Source organism: Strix uralensis, chromosome Z (genome assembly GCF_047716275.1).
Source record: "Strix uralensis isolate ZFMK-TIS-50842 chromosome Z, bStrUra1, whole genome shotgun sequence".
Lineage (NCBI taxonomy): Eukaryota > Metazoa > Chordata > Aves > Strigiformes > Strigidae > Strix > Strix uralensis.
The window spans coordinates 4,409,448-4,429,132 of record NC_134012.1 but is presented as its reverse complement, the minus strand read 5'-3'; the positions used below and the strand labels follow the sequence as shown (position 1 = coordinate 4,429,132).

The following is a 19,685-nucleotide window of genomic DNA, read 5'->3' as shown; positions in this document are numbered from 1 at the left end:
AAGTGTAACGTGTTGCACCTGGGAAAACATCATCCAGGAGTGCAGCACAGGCTGGGACCTACCCAGCTGGGGAGCAGCTCTGTGGAAAGGGACCTGGGGGTCCTGGTGGACAACAAGCTCAACATGAGTGACCAGTGTGCTGCTGTGGCCAACGGGATGCTGGGCTGCTTCAACAAGGGCATCACCAGCAGAGATAAAGAAGTCATTATCCCCCTCTACTCAGCACTTGGCAGGCCACACCTGGAATACTGTGTTCAGTCTTGGTCCCAGCTATACCAAAAAGATGTGGCCAGGCTGGAGAGGGTGCAGAGAAGGGCCATAAAGATGATCAAGGGACTGGGCAGCCTGTCCTGTGAGGAAAGGCTGAGAGAACTGGGTTTGTTCAGCCTGGAGGAGAGAAGGCTTAGGGGAGACCTTGTCACCATGTTCCAGTACTTAAAGGGTGGCTACAAAGGAGATGGAGACTCTCTTCTTACAAGGAGCCACATGGAGAAGATGAGGGGTAATGTGGATTTTAATGACAGTTCTTAAATACATGATTTGCAGAGGTGAGGGGTGGAATGTTTTGGGTCTGTGTGTGTGGCGGGGTTTTTGGTAGCAGGGGAGGGGGCTACAGCGGTGGTCCCTCTGAGAAGCTTCTCAAAGCTCCCCTGGCTCCGAGTTGGAGCAGCCTCTGGCCAAGGCCGAGCCAATTAGTGATGGTGGCTGCACCTCTGTGATAACATATTTAAGAAGGGGAACCTGGGAGGAGGGGTTGGAGCTGTGAGGGAGACACCTCTGTGAACACCGAGGTCAGTGGAAGAAAGGAGCAGGAGGAAAGGGGGGGGGGTTTTCCAGAGCAGAGACCCCCCTGTATCCCGTGGTGAGAGGGCAGGACCCCCTGCCACCATGGAGGTCACCGGTGGAGCAGATGCTGCCCTGCAGCCCGTGGAGGAGCCCACAGCGGAGCAGGCGGCTGCGCCCGAAGGAGGCCGGGACTGTGAGGGGAGAAGCAGCCCCCACTGTTGTAGTTCAGCGCTGGGAGAGCTGCAGCCTGTGGGAAGGACTCAGGTCAGAGAAGGTTCATGGAGGACTGTCTGCTGTGAGAGGGGAATCACACTGGAGCAGGGGAGAATGTGAGGAGTCCTCCCACTGAGGAGGAAGAAGTGGTGGGACTAACTGCAGCCCCCATCCCCTGCACCACTTGGCAGGGGCAGGAGGTAGAGAGATGGGGAGCAAAGCTGAGCCCAAGAAGAAGGGAGGGGTGGGGGGAAGGTGTTTTTAAGTTGTGGAAATACTGTCCCACTCAGTAATACTGTTCCACTCAGTGGAAACACTGTCCCACTCTGTTAAGTGTTATTGTTGTTAGTCTCTGAATTGATGTTTTTTTCTTCCCCTAATGAGTCTGTCTTTTCCCTGGGACCGTAACAGATGAGTCATCCCTCTCCGTATCTCGATTCCCAAGGTTTTGGCTTTATTTCCTCCTTCCCAGCACTATGGGGGAAAGGGCTGAGTGAGCGGCTGCATGGTGCCCAGTCACCCTCTGAGCTGAAACTGTGACAACCTTCCGTACAGAAATCTATTTCTGATTGCCAAACTGGGCAAAACGAAGTGGTTTAGAACCACTACATACTACAGATGAGCACTAACTATATGTTCACACACATGTATTTCTTCCATACATTTGGTATTAATGTTAACAAGCTCTTGATATCGGCATGTACAGCATACACATTACCCAACAATGACACTAGCTTACACAGTCCTTTCTCCGATTGCTAAGTATTTGTGTATCTTCCCAATCAACAATACAGAGCTTTATATGAATTGCAGAATGATGTAAACTATTGGAACAGATATATTGATTTAACAAAACAGAAAAGGATACACTGCAAAAGCCAAGACAAGCAGACACCACACTACACTGATATTCATTTCTTGTGAGGGCTTCACAACACTGTAATAGGCTTCTGTCACCACATACACAACTGTAGCTGCAACAGTGAAATCCACCAACCACTGATATTCCGGAAAATAATGCAATGCTGAAAAACACAAGTTTGCAGATGTTAAAGGTGTGATATTTTCAGGCAGTTACTGACATATATAGAATGCAGTGACAATTTAAAAATGTTTTCCATTACTTGATGTCTAGGTAGACACAGATCATCCAAGCAAAGAGCAACAGCAGCAAAAAAGCCGCATTTTTTCCATTCAACAACAACTTCACTCTTCACTTCTGTTATTCGATACTTAATTACTACTTAAATTTATAAGGCTACAAGATTTTACTATTCTATCATGTCAGCTTTTATTCATTAACAACCTAAGTTCGAAAAGCATACTTAATTTAGATCTCAACATCACAACAGAAAATGGTTTTCCAGTTGAGTCTAGCAGCAATTCCAGGTTAAGAGTTTTTTTGACTCTGTTAAAGATTAAAAGCTCATTGGCAGTCATTTAAAATACTACATATAATCACTTTTTCTTTAAAATAAACAACCTCTAAGATACTGATGGTTTGTTCTTCCAGGTTTTGTTAGTACCTCCCGTACAGCAATAAATCATTGTGTAAATTCCACTGTAAAAATTCTGGGGATCATACTGTGTTGCATACAGGCTGGGTGATTTACAAAGAGAGAGCTCCCATAGGTGCTGGGAACTGCAAGGAACAATTTGAGACAACAAAGTGCAGCCTGTCCCTCGCAAACACCTTCCTTACATCTACAGGGTTAAAAAGTCACAAAACATTACTGAGCATTTGTCTGTTGATTACAAGCTACCTACCTGATGTCAAACACATGAAATTGGACAAACTCAGGTATTTCCAAGTCCTATACTTATTTTGAAATAACTATCTGGTTTGATTCAACAGAAGTTTGTATACATAACTTTTTAAAGACAGTTAAACCCTACACTGTATCAGTATCTATAAATACTCAGGGACACAGCTAAATGTGTAATTTCAGGCAAATAACACCAATTGAAACTTGTGAATGGTTTGTTTATTTATGTGTTAGCTTCAAAAAACTCTGCATTGCTGTTAAAGGTATTTTCTACACTGTCTCCAATAAGTTAAACTGAGAAATCTCCTGCATAGGACTATGCTTCCTTTCTTTCTATGCTTATGCATATATGGATATTATACATATGGATATAAAAATGTAGATAGGAAGAAAGTACTTATCACACATACATACATACCCATATATAAGTTTTCTGTAACAGAATGACTGGTTATGATTAAGGAATCAAAAACTACCATTTAAAAAAATAGCAACTGCCAAAACAGTTAATGCTGCTTATTTCTGTACTGTCATTTTCCGTTTCTAAGCATTTTACCTCAATGTTTCAGATGTGTGGTTGAAAGGTCTAGGTTTCAATGCTGTGGCACATTTCTTATTTCAGACAAACAGAAAGTATATGTTTCGACACCTGGCAATTGTCATTTTCTTGTACAAAGCTATGATGTCTATTTCAAACAGACTATGATTTGATCCTTTTGGTATCGTCTCATATTGATATGGATGTCTGATACAACGATGGATGTGCTTTATGCTGGATTTCACCTACTCATCCTTTTCCGTAACACTGCTATTAAGATGTCACCCATGGAACAACAAAGGAGACTTAGCCCTAATTCTTCCCTTCTTGTTTAACTTTATTATCAGTTGTACTTCTATTCATTCATTGTCTATGAAAAACGTTATTCCAGCACTCATCACAAATAAACACTAGACAGAAAGAATCAGGATATATTTGAAACATTATTGTCTGAATCCACTTATTCTTACCGATAGTGTCCCTTTCAGTCACAGATTTTGTTTCCAGGTGAAGGTCGATGTCTTTTGGAATGGTTAGGGGTTTGTTTTCAATATGACCATTATATTTTCTGTAAAAATAAATAATACACCCACAGATAGGACAAAATAAACTTTTTCCATATATAATAGCATTTCAAATTTAAGAAAAGTGCAGACCACTTTTTCGCCAAACGCACACAATTTTTATCTATCTAGCTAAAAGCATTAATTCAAGTTCAAATCTCGAGAAACAACCAGGTACATCAATGATTCCTAGATTTATCTTGCAAGGTTCTGACATACCACTGCAGTACAGATTTAAATGGCTTCTGTATACTGCATCCTGAGCCCGTATTAGGGCAAGATCCAGTAGCCAGCATTTACTTCAGCCCACCAATTTTCTCTGTTCGGGGAGCTACAGGGTGTTTAGTAAGTTCTCCACAGTTTCAAAAGGTTAGTGATATGAGTACAGCTACAGAGCAGAATATATCCACCCTGCCATACAGATACCCTGGAGAAAATCAAAGCTAAACTGAGGCTTTTTAACTGAGGTCTAGACCAGGATGCTGAAAGACAGGAACACTGAAGTCTCTGGATTGAAAATAAGTAAGACAGACAGACAGACTCAGCAGTGTTAATTTATTGAACATTCACTGGAAAGAACAACGTGCAGCAATCTATCTCAAAAGATAGCTTCTAAGGAAAAAAATAAAAAACAGATTTCCCAAAAAAGCATTAGGACTTTTTGTCACAACAGGGTGCTTAGCAAGTACATCACGTGAGCAAGACTAACCTAGATCCCTGAAAGACCCATCCTACTAGCCATCAAGCAAAGACAATTTAAAGATAGTTTTCTAATCTAAGAGTATATGTAGAAGTACTATAGACTTGTTCCAATTCATACCCTGCTTATGTAAAGAAGCAAAAAAAAAAATTATCACAGTATTACTAGCAATCCTAGAGATCCAGTACATCTTGAAAATAATCCACCGTGCTGTCTTTGGGGAGGCACACAAGGCCAAGTACATCACAATACAGCACCAGGCTTCAGAGCTGTGTTCCAGGTTTTAGCCCTCGCTGCAGAGCATGATGGCGATATGCAGAGGCTTCATAAAGAGTAACACAGATTCATTTGCTCCTATCATACAGGTGGCTACTGGCTTATACAAATGGAATAAGGCAACCAAAGGTTGATCCTCACACTGCTAAACCCTTCCTGGCCTCCAGCATAGAGCAATTTAGGGATAAACTCAGCCAGAGAGTGCATCTCCTGAAACCATCATTCTTCAAAGCTTACATGAATTTGCCTAATCCCTTTTCTGAACCAGGATGAAATTTGTTGAGCTGCATAGCGTGCTGTAGTACAAAGTTCCACAGTGTGTGCCCCAAACTGAGAAGTCCTTAAATCTACTAACATCATTTGGTGCCTCCCTGTATAACATAGTAGTAAGCTTACTAGTCCCTATCCACCCTCTGTGCACACCAGATACATACCTGCTGCAAAACCCTCCCTTAGCCAGTTCCCAGACTAGTAAACCTTACGCTTCTCCTCCTTGCGTGGAAGCCTTTCCTCTAGCCACCATCACTTCCCTTTTCCAGTTCTACTGAATCATCTTTGAAATACAGTATAAACAAAAGCATGTCTTTTACGTATAATATGAAGTTAGACTATGATTTCCAAATTGTTGGTTAGAATAACACATCTTTAAGGCATCATTTTTCACAGCAGAGATACATGTAAAGACAATAAAAGATGACATATCTAGAGCAAAAGGAGCATTTTCATCTGGAGCTCTGAAACCATACAAAAATCATGATCTTCACTTTCCTGAAAATAAGGCACACTACCGGACTTCAAATCAGAGAAGACAGGATGCTCTTAAAAGAACCTGAACAAGCCAAGTTATGGGAAATTGGGTTGAGAAATTACCGTTACTAACTAGGGTAAAACAACCTTCATCACTATTAAAAAAAAAAAAATCATTAAAGCAGATCAGAAAATGTTTGTTAGGTTAAAAAAAATCAAAATCAAACTTAAAACTCCTAAATGGGGAAGAAAACAGTAAACTCTGCCACATTTTAGAATAGCACCTCTGAAATTAGAAAAGGAGAGGTGGATTTTCTGTAGAAAGACAAGTTATTGGGACATAAGCATAAAAAAAAATTCAATCATCAATTGTGAACTTATTTTTAAGGAATGATGTCCTCTCAGCTAATGTGTGAGATGAGAACACAAGCAGAAGAATTTTCTTTTTTTTTTTTTCAGGTGACATTAATTCTTAGTACAAGAATTTTAATGGACACACTGAAAACTGAGGATAGGAATCTAAAGCATTACTCCAAAACTTCAGGTGCTCAAGTCTAAACACTGCCGAGCCACTTGACTATCTGCAAACTTCCACATGTCTCCCTGCCCAGAGCTGTACTCTGATGTTTTCATACTGCATGCACCCAGGAGCACCATCATCTTGAGTGAGACGAGCATTTTCAGAACTGAAGCCATTTCAGCTAAACAAAATTTGGTGTTCCTACACTCTAATTATCCCAGGGGACCCATAATTAAAGAGACACAGTCAGAACATACCCTGGATCAGACAGCTTTAATTCAAAGTAATTCACAGTGGCTATGGACCTTTTCATTAGCCTAACAATTTAATATAACACAAACGATTCTGAAATAGAAAATCTGCCTAATATTCATGTGCTATTATAACCTACAGCATAATATACTAAAACGTAATACGCATTGAATAAAATGGACTACAAGTTCACACTACAGCTGTTTCTAAGGCTAATTTTCAAGCAAGTTCCTTGGATCTCCTTTCGTCATTTCTCTTTTAATTAGTTCAAATTGGAAAAGTTAAGTAAGGAGCAGGTACTAAATTCTGCAAGACTATGGGCTTGAGAAAGCAAATCCTTTATCTTGAAAAGACATGGGGAAAATCGAATAGACACATTCTTATTTCTCCTATATCCATTTCACGTCTCCTTGGCTCAGAGAAGCACTGCATTCCATTTTTTGCAACCTAAAACAGTACATCCAAACCAACTCAATAGGAACAATTCCTACTTTAAACTACAGTCCTCCTCCAACAACAGCCACTGCTTTAGAGGACACAGAGGTATTATTGACTAAAAAGTAAGTGTATTACTCATTCTGTTGTTAGAACAGCAAAGCAAAAAAAGCATCATTTAAGCCTCCACTCTACCATCTTGGTGTCCTTGAAGTTTCATATCCACCTGTGATTAACATTTACTCTAGTATAAGCAACTACCTAAACTATTACAACTGTATTCTCTTGGTTAATATAGTAAGATAATTATATCAACCATATAATAACTAAATCACACCAACAAAACTTGACTGCACAGACATGAAAACATAGCATCACATTTGAAACATTAAACGCAGAAGTTTAGTAACTGAAAAAGGACTTAATGCATATATAGGTGACTTATGATACGGGTTCCTACTAAGTTTCACAGTAAATTTTCCAAAGATTACAAAATTTAAGCTTATATGTCAGTACATGTTAACACTCCATGCCTCCACTCAGCTGAGAGCATGGAATTGCTCTGGTGAAGGTGAGAACACACATGTTTTGGCTGAGGAAAGGCAGGAAGAGCAATGTACAATTATTATTTGGCCATGCGATTGTGTTTTTCTCTTCAAGGCTCCTATGGGTGGACATCGTTGCATAATTTATTTCACATATGAATAAGTATCACTGGTTAAATGAACAGTTCTATATCATAATGCTATTCACATTTATTTTGCCTCAACTTGTTAGAGAAAACTGTTAGGTAAAATGAGTTTCTAAATTTGAAAGAATATTGTAGCAAACATGTAAAATTAAAGTTATTTAATACTACTGGAACAGCGTGGCAATAAGGTTGCTAACCATGTAGCTCAAGAACTAGGAAAACAGAAAAAAGAAAAATCCCATTACAACGAACAAATTAGATGTGCAGTTTGTGGATTAACACAGGTGTTAAGAATTGTAAGAGTTCATACTGGAATAAAAGAAAAAGGACTAAAGGAAACCTCCTATGTCACCAAAAAGAAAGCCAGAGGGGTGGGTTGGTTTGTTTTAAACACAGCCAGCTCCACCACCTCAAGATGTCTCTGTTCTTGTCACAGTTGTACTTCTGGAAAGGCCGTTCCAGAACTTCATGCCTGAATGTCAGAAATCTGTTTCCAGCTTAAGCTGACAGAGAGCTATCTCATCCCTCTCAGTCATCTTTTTGCTAGGTTAAACAAGCCAAGCAATTTTAGCCTCCTTGTAAGACAGACACTCTGTTTCCTGGATGATCCTCGTAGCCCTCTGTTCACCTGTTCATGTACAAATTCATTTTTCTTGAACATGAGTGATCAGAACTGTACACAGTAATCCAGATAAAGTTCTGCACTGGTGCCTTGTCCAAGAGGATTAATATTTCCCTATCTCTTCTACTAGAAATACCTCACCTAATACATCCTAGGAGCTCATTTACCTTTTTCACAGCTGTGTGAGAGTGGTGGCTCATACTAATCCTATGTTGAACTAATATACTCAAATCTTTCTTCTCTTCCTTCAAGATGAAGAGCTTCAATCCTACGGAAGATTTGCTTTCCTCAGTTTTCATCCAAATGACTATATATCTCTAAAAAAAAAAATCTCTGCCACCAAATTAGCAATTTCACAGACCAATTTTGTGGACTGGAAATCATCCAGTTCTGCACAATTTGGGCACGTTCAACTCTTTGTTAAGCTGAAAGAACACAGTTCAGTACAGAGCTGTGATAATTAATGTAAACAGGGTTGTCATATGCAACTAGCCATTTTCAACTTACACAAAGACAAAAGTTGGCTGGCAAAGTTATTACAAGGATCATGCTGACAAAAAAAAAAAAGAGGTAAAAAAAAGGAAAAAAGCTTAAAACAAGTATTTACCTATCTTTTTTGCTCTTCCCTCTTTGTTTCCCTGCAAGAATCCGTAGTTCTTCTTCAGTAGGATGCTGATACCACCGTAAACTAAAGAAAAAGAAAATCTCAAGTAAAACAATATCAGTATTAGCAATTTAGAGTGGTTTTTTTAAAAAAAAACACTATATATCAACACAAACCTACATGTATATTAAGACAATGGTCATTTGCAACACCTAACCAAAATACCCTAGTGTGTAAGTACCAACCCTGCCTGAACTGAATAACCACAGCTAAACTTCAGTTCTCTTCAGTATACAAGATGCTTACTCATAATTAGAAAGCTTTGCTACTTTGTCATTCAAGTGAAAGCCCTTCACTTCTCAAAACACCAAATTTTCAAGTTATCATCAAATACAGCAAACAAGGTTGTACCGATATTGAAAAAAGTTCACTAGAATAATTATACCATAATTCATATACCATCGTTCACTAGAATAATTATAATTACCCAGTGGAACAGTATTCTCAACGATTTTGTAAAGTATAATTATGCCTCTCAAAAAAACAGTAATTTTCCAGAATCTGGAACAGCTATTATCAAATAACCATTACCAGTCTTTTTTCTTAGGCAGAGCAGATGATAACATAAACATTCCTTTCCTAAACACCTCGTCAGTATATCTTCAACTCCTACTAGAAAAAGTGCTATTAAAAAAGTCACTTATTTACATGTAGCTGAGCTGCAAGTTTTTCCACTTTCACAAGCCAATGCAACAGCCATTGCACATTTATTTAAAAGAAAAGTAGTGGCAAGGAAATTCTGTAGATGAAAAGCAGAGACAGTTAAGTCTCTAAAATGGTACATTTTACCTTACTCTCTACCTTAATTTGTAAGTGTGTCAAAAACCTTAGTAGCTGAAACAAGGCCTTTTCCACGCTGAACAGGGGAGAGTTCTGTCCAGATGCAGCAAGGACGTCACTCTGATCTCCATTCTTAAACACTGAGGCAAAAGAGCCCAAGTATTGACAGGAGCAGACTTGGGAAATTTATGTGGAAGTACTTTTCTGGAGGAGGCGGCCACTAACAGGTGACACAGGTTATCATGGGGTAATAGTGATGATAATGGAATGCACAACCAGTACTTCTCACCTTAAGAAATTCTCATCAAGTAGGACCATTCAAATGCATACTGGTGAATGAGAGATTATATTACATCCAATTTCAAAAAGAGAGCAAGGCAAATTTGGAAAATTAAACATGAAATACAAACATCCTCAAGCCACTTGGACAACACCTGATTCCCAGCTCTGCTTTGGAAAGGCTTCCTGTCCCAAGTGGAAGTCTAGTCCACCCATCTTTATATTTGCAGAATATGGACTTTCAAGTAAATATAAAAAATTTTGTCATTCTTTAAGGAACACTTGTCTGCTGAAGGAGGTCCACTGCTACAGGACTCGCGCTAAAAGCAGAAACAGTCCTAAATACGAGCAGCCACAAGAAGCAGTATTATACATCATATACCTTCCATGCGATGGCACAGACACTTCATGTGTGCACATGTGCTGCAAGAGACACTGGACAAAGACTATGATAAAGAAGAGGTACAATTATAATGAAATGTGTATCACTGAGCACATGCCTGCCTGGCAGATCTTAAACAGGAGACATGGCCCCTCTGATACTGTCCTTGACACTACACTAAACTTGGCTGAGGATAGGGAATCGGGAATGAAGAAAAATGGTGTGACAAAAATACAACACGTTTCAGGAAAAGCTCCCGATTTCAGCAGTTTAATTGTTGGTATAATGAAGCACTGAACAGGCAGTTGCACAGAGATCATGGACATCATTTTAAAATAACTTAAAAGCTGGCATAATGGATAAGAGTTCAAGCCAGCAATATTACAAAGAATACAATCTGGTTAATAGGGGGTTCCACAAGCCTGTGTCAGTAGGTACTGCTGGGCTAAAGAATCAGCTGATGCTGGGACTTCTTCAAGAGAAAAGAAGTTCAGTAACAGCTAATAACACATCAGCATGATCCACACCATTGCACGCTGCAAATTTCTCTTGAAGGAATTCACTGCCAGTTCAAAAATTGAAAATGGCCAATACTACAGACTTTGCATGTACAAGGAGTTTTGGTGGGGAGAAGAGGGTCTGAATTTCTGGTGGTTTTTTTCTGAGGCTTCAGTAAGAGTGCAAGTTATTGCACTCATTTATTTTTACCATGTGTGGTCCCAGCTAGAAAACTTGCTGTTTGCAAACTCTGCTGCAAAACAGCCTTTGTTAAGACTGAGAATCACACAGAAACCAGAGCAACTACCTCTTCATCCAAGAAGACAACCTACACTGGAGATACTAACTTCTTCCTATCTTTCACATGACCTAGAGAAGGTGAGGGAAAGCAAAGAAATAGTCTTCTGTTTTGTCATTCACCATTTCCCAGATCTGAACTTTGCATACTGAAAGTACCACAAGTTCTGTAATGACAAAAATTACCTGTGTTGGAAAGCAAATTTTTCAAAATATCTCCTGCACAGAAATAGTACCTAATACAGCAGAACAGACAAAATCCTTGCCATGTGTAACATACTAACACAAATCAAACACTTAAATCACAATTTGCTCTTAATTACACTACACATGTTGCAAGTGATTCCTAATTACAACTAACAGGATACAAGAGTTTGGGGATTTTCTAGTTAATAAATGCTACACACCTTGCATTTAAAATCTACAAACCAAGAGATCTGAACAAACATTGTCATAAAGGTAGAGCTAAAAAAAAAAAAAAAGTAGTTCATATCTGCTTTAGCTTATATATGTTTAAAACTGAAATCCCACAACTGATTCCTCTGTAGCTTTGACATACCCAAGTTAGTCTGAATAGCAATAGCAGCACAAATATGCCCCAGTTAATTTGAATGAAGGTCATTAATGAATGCACAACAAAACATTCATTTTCTCCTGTCCTCCTGAAGCGGCCTGAAAATAGAATGTAGCTGAGCAATTTACAAGCAACATTTTGGTAGAGAATGTTTTATTAGTTAAAAATGAAAAAGCCTATACAGATATTTAGGCTGCAAATTCATTGACTTCAATAAATACAAATATTCAAATTCTGTTCAAGTTCTGAACATAGCCTTGATTGGAAAAGTTTTTATTTCTTTACGACATTAAGTAAATAATTTTTTAGCAGTCAATGAGAGCTGTTCATTCTGTAAATTAATAATTGTGTCAACCTATTCTAACAGATCTTCTAAATTTTGAAGTGTCTGTGTTTCCTTTTCATCAACTTTGAATGTACACATACAGGCATCTTGAAACCAACTGGTCACTTAAGAGTTTCTGGCTTGTCTGGTAATATGTTTATCCTCCCTTCCATTTGGCAAGGGCTATCTGCAGACATTTCAGACTATCTTGCTTAGAAAAGCCTCCCAACCCTTTGGAAGACACTTAAGCCAATAACCAGTTCCAGGAACCAAAGACTAGTTGAAGTATATTGACAAAGGAAAGGAGGAGCAGGCAGTAACTTTTCCTAGGAAAGCTGGACTACTTAGGAGCGTGTCTGCCTGTGCCTTACATGTCTATAAAACCCTCCACCACCCCACCCACACAGGTCTGTCAAAGAAAACGCTGAAGGCAAAAAAAGACAGCACTAAAGAAAATGGGTTAACATAGAAGATAGTTTGTCAGCTGAACTAAGAAGAGATCTGTTTTTCTTTTGGCCGTTTAAATTCAGATTCTTGTTGCAGTGAAGCTTCTGACTTGTTTTTATTTCTGGAACGCAGAAATATTTCTGGCTCTTTACATAATTCTTGTATTTGGGAGGTTATTCACAATGACTGAAATTACAATGCACTAAAATAGTTACCAGATAAATAGAACACTGAAAAGCAACAATGAGATTGTCAAGACTACTGACATGAAAGGCAATAATAAGACTCCCATTGACTTCAGTCAGAGCAAAATTCCATAGGCACAAGTGCAGAAATCCTGCTTTATCTATTTATCAATCTGCAGGTGTGCAAAGATAAAAGAAGAAAAGGATTATGAAAAATATTTGAACAGCAAACCTCTCCCTATCACCGTCACAAGACATGCTTTAGAACAAGGATACAGAGAGTGAAAACTTCACAAGAATGAAGAACATGGGCATAGTATCGAGCAATTCTTTAAAAAGAGCACTTAAATATTTAAATTTTGAAACAAAAATTTAAATAAATCTTTTAAAGAGGACATAAAAAGTAAAAAATGTCATTTGAGTAATTGCTGATAAAAAACACTATGGTAGTAACACACCTTAAAAATAAACAGTATGCAATTTCATATTCGTTAATGTAATACTCTTTTTAGAGCACAAAAAGGGTGATCAATACCCTGCAGATGTGGTCAACAGTGAAACTTCACACAACAATTGAGAGTATGATTCCTGTTCATATTATTCACCTGACAATTACTGTTTTCCATTATACCTAACATGCATCTAAACAACATTTAGTCATTTTCCATTAGCAACTCTTCAGGTGATGAAATGGAGAAAATTAAAAAGAAAAAAGTTGGTAATTCTGAGATGCAGCAGAAAAAAGGCAATGGAAAAATTATACAAGACTGGTTAAGACTCCTATGGAGCACATTGTTATTCAAGGATACTCCTTCAGAAATCAGTGAGTAGAGATTTGATATTCTCAAATTTTTAACAATTACAAAAGACAGCACACTACCTTCTAATCATACAAAGTGTTTTTCTTCCGAAACGAAAAAACATATTGTCTATGATTCTTTTAATATTTAAGATACTGATTTGTATTCAAAACAGCTGCTGGTTTTCGTTGTTACACAGGGAATGCTCCCCTTGCAACTCATTATGTCTGCTTGATCTATTGTTATGAGGAAGTAGTGTACTGAAATTTATACTAATCCTGTCCTATGAAGTATTAAAAAAAAAATAGAATTTCTAATAAACACCTAAGCACTCTTTGTATGCAAGGCTAATCAGCAGGTGGAGTATCAAGAACACCGAGGCAGTGTAGAGGAAAAAATCCATTCTTCAGTGTCTTTTATTCAGCTTAACTTTTTAATATTAAAGTATGTACCTCGTGCCTTTAATAACATCAGAGCTGGACAACAGCTAACTTCATGACTGATACAATTAGCAGCAACAAACAAGTCTGTTCTTTTACAGCAACACTGTCTTTATACCGTGAGCCTGTAAGTCAGGTGTCACAATGCTATGGTAATACATTTAAGAACAGCAGAGTAATTATTTTTCAAGAAAACAACCTAAATTATTATGTTTTACTGTTACTACTCTAATGCATAATTGCATTACCATATTCACACACCCTGTAGCAACTGTTTCTTATCTTACCTGCCACTACAGAGAAGCCAACGAGCAAGAGAATAGTGAGGTATGATCTTCTGTATGACACTAGCCATTACCATGGTAACCACCAACTGTACACCTATCACACCCTGTAAAGGAATAAGTTAATAACAAGTCAATATGTGGTTTAGAAAAGTGCTGAAGTACTTTTAAAAAAAATTAAAACCACCTTGTATGGTAGGGATAACACTTTTTGTTTCTTTTTAAACTAGAGGGGGGGAAAAAAATACTGTATCAGTTTTCAAGAAATCCCCTGGAACTTGCTATTATCAGTTACATAATTCATCGAAGGGAAAAGGCATTGCCAGGTCATGAGGTCGGTAACATATGTCCCCTGCTTCACGGACTGTAAGACCCCATGGTGGACGTGGCATTTCACAAGACATCATGCCTTAAAATTACATCACTGATTACAATCTCAGCTTTTGTGGTCTCTTCAGTTCTGACATGATTTAACAGCTGACAACGCACAAGCCCCCTGGAATTAACAATAATTCACAACTTCCACATCATAAAATTTCAGCCTTTGATTAGTGCAGAGCACGTGCTCCTCGCTGAACTGCAGGCACAGGTGGGGAAGGGAGGGGAGGGCAGGCAGGAATCAGCACAGCTTCACTTCAACCTCCAACCCTTGATCAGGAGTTGGCACTTCAGCAGAGCCAGCAGCAATGTCATTCCCAGTCACTCAGCAAGCTTTAATTCTGTCTATCGGATGTTGTTTCTAAATAAAGCAACTTAAAACTTCTAAAGCTAAATAACAATGAGTGAAATGTTGCATCGTATTACTTTGATCCTGCACATGAAATTCTATCAGCTAACACCATGTTAAAAACCAGCATGAAGTGTGTGCACATTTCCTCCATTTACATGCAAGATTTTCATGCTTAAAACATCGCAAGCAATAGTAAAATAGTATCAAACACAAATATGCAAGAATTTACAAACACATGCAACTGAAAAGACACTAAGAATCAACCAACTAAGCTATCTCCACTCTTCTAAACTGTTTTTCAGAATACTTTCTCATGGAAAGGAGTACAGGCACTTTTCAATCAGCACACAAACTGCCACATTTAAATGGTGGCATATAAAAGTTCATATTCACTTTCGCTGTTGGCTACCAAGTTTTGGATACTGGTAGTTACTAACAATATTTTGATGATAAAAATATTTCCCTCTATAGTTGTACAAGTTGAGAATTTCACTAGCTTTGCACTAATGCAATGTGCTATAGAAGGTCAGGAGGCAAAAGTATTTCCACATATAGAAGCAGTACGCAATTAACCATTGACAAATAAAACACAGATTAGCTCATACACTTGAGAAACATTTTCTCCAGTATTCCCCAGAGGAATAAGATTCGTCCCTCGAGAACACCTCACTAGCCGCCCAGCATACGGTACCGCCATTGTTCAAACACATCCTCTCCCACCTAGCATACCTGTTCTCTTGGAGGAAAATTAACAACACGTTATTTTTACCCCAAGTTTCTCTCAATGTAAAGGTAACCTCGAAAAGAAAAGAGCAATTCTTACACAACGGTGAAAAGATGAAGTTGGAAGGGACCTCTGGAGATAAACTAGTCCGACCTCCTGTGGCAGATGCACCCACCCCGACAGAGATGGGGCTTCCTGGCTGTTGAGACACAGCAGCTGCTGATTCTTTCTTTTGCATCCTTGTTCTCAGGGTTTTACAGTAATTGGGGCCCTCAGCCAACAAGGCTGATGCTGACCACAGATCACATCCAGCTCGGGTACAAACGGAATCCCCTGGGGGAGCCATTTTGAGCCAGTCCCCTCTGGAGCAGCACACACGGCTGCAGTCGAGGACTCATCCCTTGGCTCGGGACATCACCCAAGGAAACTCCTTGAGGCTGAGAGCCCTCACTTTTCAGGTGAGTGATTGTTTTGGATTGCCATTAAAGTCTAGGAGTTCCCTGAATTGATTATGCAGTAATAGTTTTTCCTCTCATAGACATTTGGATCTGTCATTTATTAATTGTTGGAGTGTCAGTTGATTGTACCTAAAATAAACTTTATTTTAATTATGTCCTGTTTATTTCGAGAGCCTCCAACACTTCTGCTGCTAAGATGGTCAACTAGAGCTGGTTGCTCAGAGCCATGTATTCAGTCAGGTTTTGAATGTCTCCAAGGACGGAGACTCCACAACCTTCCTGGGCAACCTGTGCCAGTGTCTGACCATCCTCACCTTAGGCAGTTTTTTTCTTTCTTATGTTTAAATGGAATATTCTGTGTTGTGCCCACTGCCTCTTCTTCTTTCACTGGGCACCACTGAGAAGAGTCTTGCTCCACCTTCTTTATTCCTCCCCATCACGTATTTATACACATGAATAAGATGCCTCCTGAACCTTCTCCAGGCTCAACAGTCCCAGCTCTCTCAATCTCTCCTTGTATGACAGATGGTACAGCCTCTTAACATCTTTGTGGCCCTGTGCTGGAACACTCTCCAGTAAGCCCATGTCTCTCTTGTACTGGGGAACCCAAAACCAGACACAGCACTCCAGTCTCTCACCAGTGCTGAGCAGAGGTGAGCACCTTTGTCAACCTGCTGGTGATTCTCAGCACAAGGCAGCCACCTTTGCCACAAGGGCTTATGGCCAACTTAATGATCTCCAGGACCCCAATGTACTTTTCTGCCAAACCATTTTCCAGGTGGACAGTCCCCAGCATGTACTGCTGCCTGGGCTTATTCCTTCTTAGTGTTTCCCTTTGCTGAGCTGCATGAGATTCCTGTTGACCTGTTTCTCCAGCCTGTAGAGGTCCCTCTGAATGGCAACACAACTACCTGATGTAGCAGCCACTCCAAGTTTTATACCATCTTCAAACTTGCTGAGGGTGCACTCTCTTACATCTTCCAGGTCATTAATGAAGATGTTAAGTAACACTGGCAGCAGTATCAACTGCTGGGGCACATCACTAGTGACTGGCCTCCAGCCAGACTTTGTGCCACTAATCACAACACTTGGAGCTCAGCACCTCAGCCAGTTTTTAGTCCACCTCGCTGACCACTTATCTTGCCCATACTTCATCAGTTTGTCTACAAAGCTGTTACTTGCAAACAGTGCTGAAAGCCTTGCTAAAGTGAAAATAAACATTATCCACTCTTCCCCTTGCCCAAGCTAGTCATTTCATCGTAGAATGCTACCAAGTTGGACCAAGCATGATTTCCCCTTCATAAATCCAAGCTGACTACTCCCAAATCCATCTTGTCTTTAATACGTTTGAATTTAGTTTCCAGGGTTATTTGCTTTATTACCTCCTTAGGGATCAAGGGGAGGCTGACCAGCCTTTAGTTCTCATATTCTCACTTCCTGAAGACAAAAGTAACATTTGACTTCTGAAGTCCTCAGCAACCTCCCCTAATTGTCATGATCTTTCAAAGATAGAGTGATGGTGGCCAACAAGAGTGACCTTGCAACAACACTTGCCACTCCCTCAGCACTGGTAGGTGCATCTCATCAGGACCCACAGACTTGTCTATCTACAATCTATTTAAATGTTCCCTAACACAATAGTCTTACATGGAGGATAAGCCTTCATTGCTCCAGATTCTCCTACCAGTCCCAGGAGCCTGGGATTTCTGAAGACAAACTGTACCAGTGAAGACCAAGGCAAAGGCAACATTAGTATCTTGGTCTTTCCCACGTCCTTTGCCATCAGGTCTCCTGCCCCAGTCAGCAGCAGGCCTGTGTTTTCCATCATAATGCATTTGCTGTTGATATACTTGTAGAAGGTGTTCCTGTTGCTATTCAGGTTCCGCATCAAACTCAATTCCAGGTGGGCTTTGGCTTTCCTAACCCCACACCTGCATGCTCAGACAGTTTTCCACATTCCTCCTGGGTGACCTGACCCTGCTTCCACCTCTTGCATACTTCTTTTCTATGTCTGAGCTTTGTCATGAGCTCTGTGTTCATCCACATACATCAGGATGGATTGTCCTTGAGCTTGGAGTCCTTGAAAGTCCAGCAGCTTTCCCAGACTCTATAACACTCTTCAAGTTGAGACTGATCAGTCTGCTCTCTTGAAGTCTAGGATTGTAAACCTGCTACTTGCCTTGTTTCCTTCTCTCAGAATCCTGAACTCTACTATCCAACTGCCACTGCAGCAAAAGCTGCACATCTTTCACATGACCAACCAGTTCTTCCTTGTTTGCAAGTCTGAGGTCCAGCAGAGCACCTCTCCCCATCAGCTGCTCAATCATCTGTGTTAGGAAACTGCCATCAAAGCACACAAAAAATCTCTTGGATTGCTTGTGCCCTACTGTGTTATCTCTTCAAAGATACTAAGGTAGCTAAAATACCCCATAGGACCAGCACCTAGAAACTGAATAATTCTTCCCATTGGCTGAAGAAGGCCTTCTCTTTTACCTCTTCGTGATTAAGGTGATCTACAACAGACATCTACAACAACATCACCCGTGTTGCTCTGTCCTCTAGTCCTTACCCATAAGCTCTCAGACGGTTCATTACTGATCCCATGGCAGACCTCCAAGCATTCCCACTGCTCTCTCACTTAAGAGCAAGTCCCCCTCCTCACTACCCCAGCCAGTCCTTCCAGAGGGCCTGCATCAACCCATCCACCCATGGCACCACTCCAGTCTGTGGAATAATTACTGGAGGTGACTTAGAAATCAAACCTATGTTAAAGCCACAGCATTGTTCACACATTAAGGAAAAGTACAACATCAAAGAAGCTTCCAGGGTGAAGCACAACTGGTATGCAAGGAATCTATTCCACAGTGGTTCCCTGGACAAAGCTACCTGCAAAATAGCACCGAGGGAGGAGCAGAGTGAAGGCTCCGTGGTCAGGCTCTGTGAATTGCTGGAGAGATGGGAACTTCATGGTACTACAGTACTGATAAGCTGCATATTTGCCACCGTGGGCCAACAGTCTGTCACATTCTGACAAAATGCTGTCCTTCGTGCCAAGTTTGCTCATTATACTCTCATTATAATAGCAAAACACACCTCCATCCCAAAGGCTACCTGCCTCTAAAGTGTGACCACCCCCTCACTGAGCTTGCGCTCTGAATTTTTGTTAACCTATACCTTTAAAAGGGAAGTGAGAGAATACCATAAAAAAGGTATGCATGACTAGAGTCACTCAAACTCCACCTTGAAGAGAAAGAATTATATAAAAATGGCCTGAGAAAGGGGGAATGTTGGGGGAAGATATCATCGTGAACAAGTCAGGGGAGATACTGCCTCTGATTCCTGCGATCAGTCAACGGGCTGAACCTCTCTTTCCCCACTCATAAGGATGTCTTTGGATAAGATCTGGACTATTCCAAGTGCTTGCTAGGAAAACTTAGAAATCTCTACATATAGAGTCGCTTTTTAATTTCTTGCACTGATTATTTATAATACTGGTATTTGCACATGCTTTTGCAGACAGTATATTTATTACCGGCAATCCATAAGAACCTGTACTTCTGCTGCTTCAATAAACTGCAGTATTCGTTAAGCTAGCCATAAAAGTTTCTCATTGGGCGCTGCCAGACTCTCTAAGTCTGGCCGTGTGAGTCCATGGAGCATGACTAAGCTGAAAGTGCAGTGCGCTGTGAGTGCATCCATAATCATGATA

The 19,685-nt window shown here is 40.0% G+C and overlaps 1 protein-coding gene across 2 annotated transcripts in view; it reads right to left on the bottom strand.

Annotated features, from left to right (window-relative positions):
* Positions 1–19,685, bottom strand: part of TMEM161B (transmembrane protein 161B) — a 54,205-nt gene that overhangs the window by 26,639 nt on the left and 7,881 nt on the right. For both annotated transcript variants that reach the window (XM_074857160.1, XM_074857161.1), the window contains 4 exons: positions 14,068–14,171; positions 8,717–8,797; positions 3,774–3,871; positions 1,868–2,024 (listed from right to left, as the gene is read on the bottom strand). In XM_074857160.1, the coding sequence (XP_074713261.1) occupies positions 1,868–2,024; positions 3,774–3,871; positions 8,717–8,797; positions 14,068–14,171 (440 nt within the window). The remainder of the gene's footprint in view (positions 1–1,867; positions 2,025–3,773; positions 3,872–8,716; positions 8,798–14,067; positions 14,172–19,685) is intronic.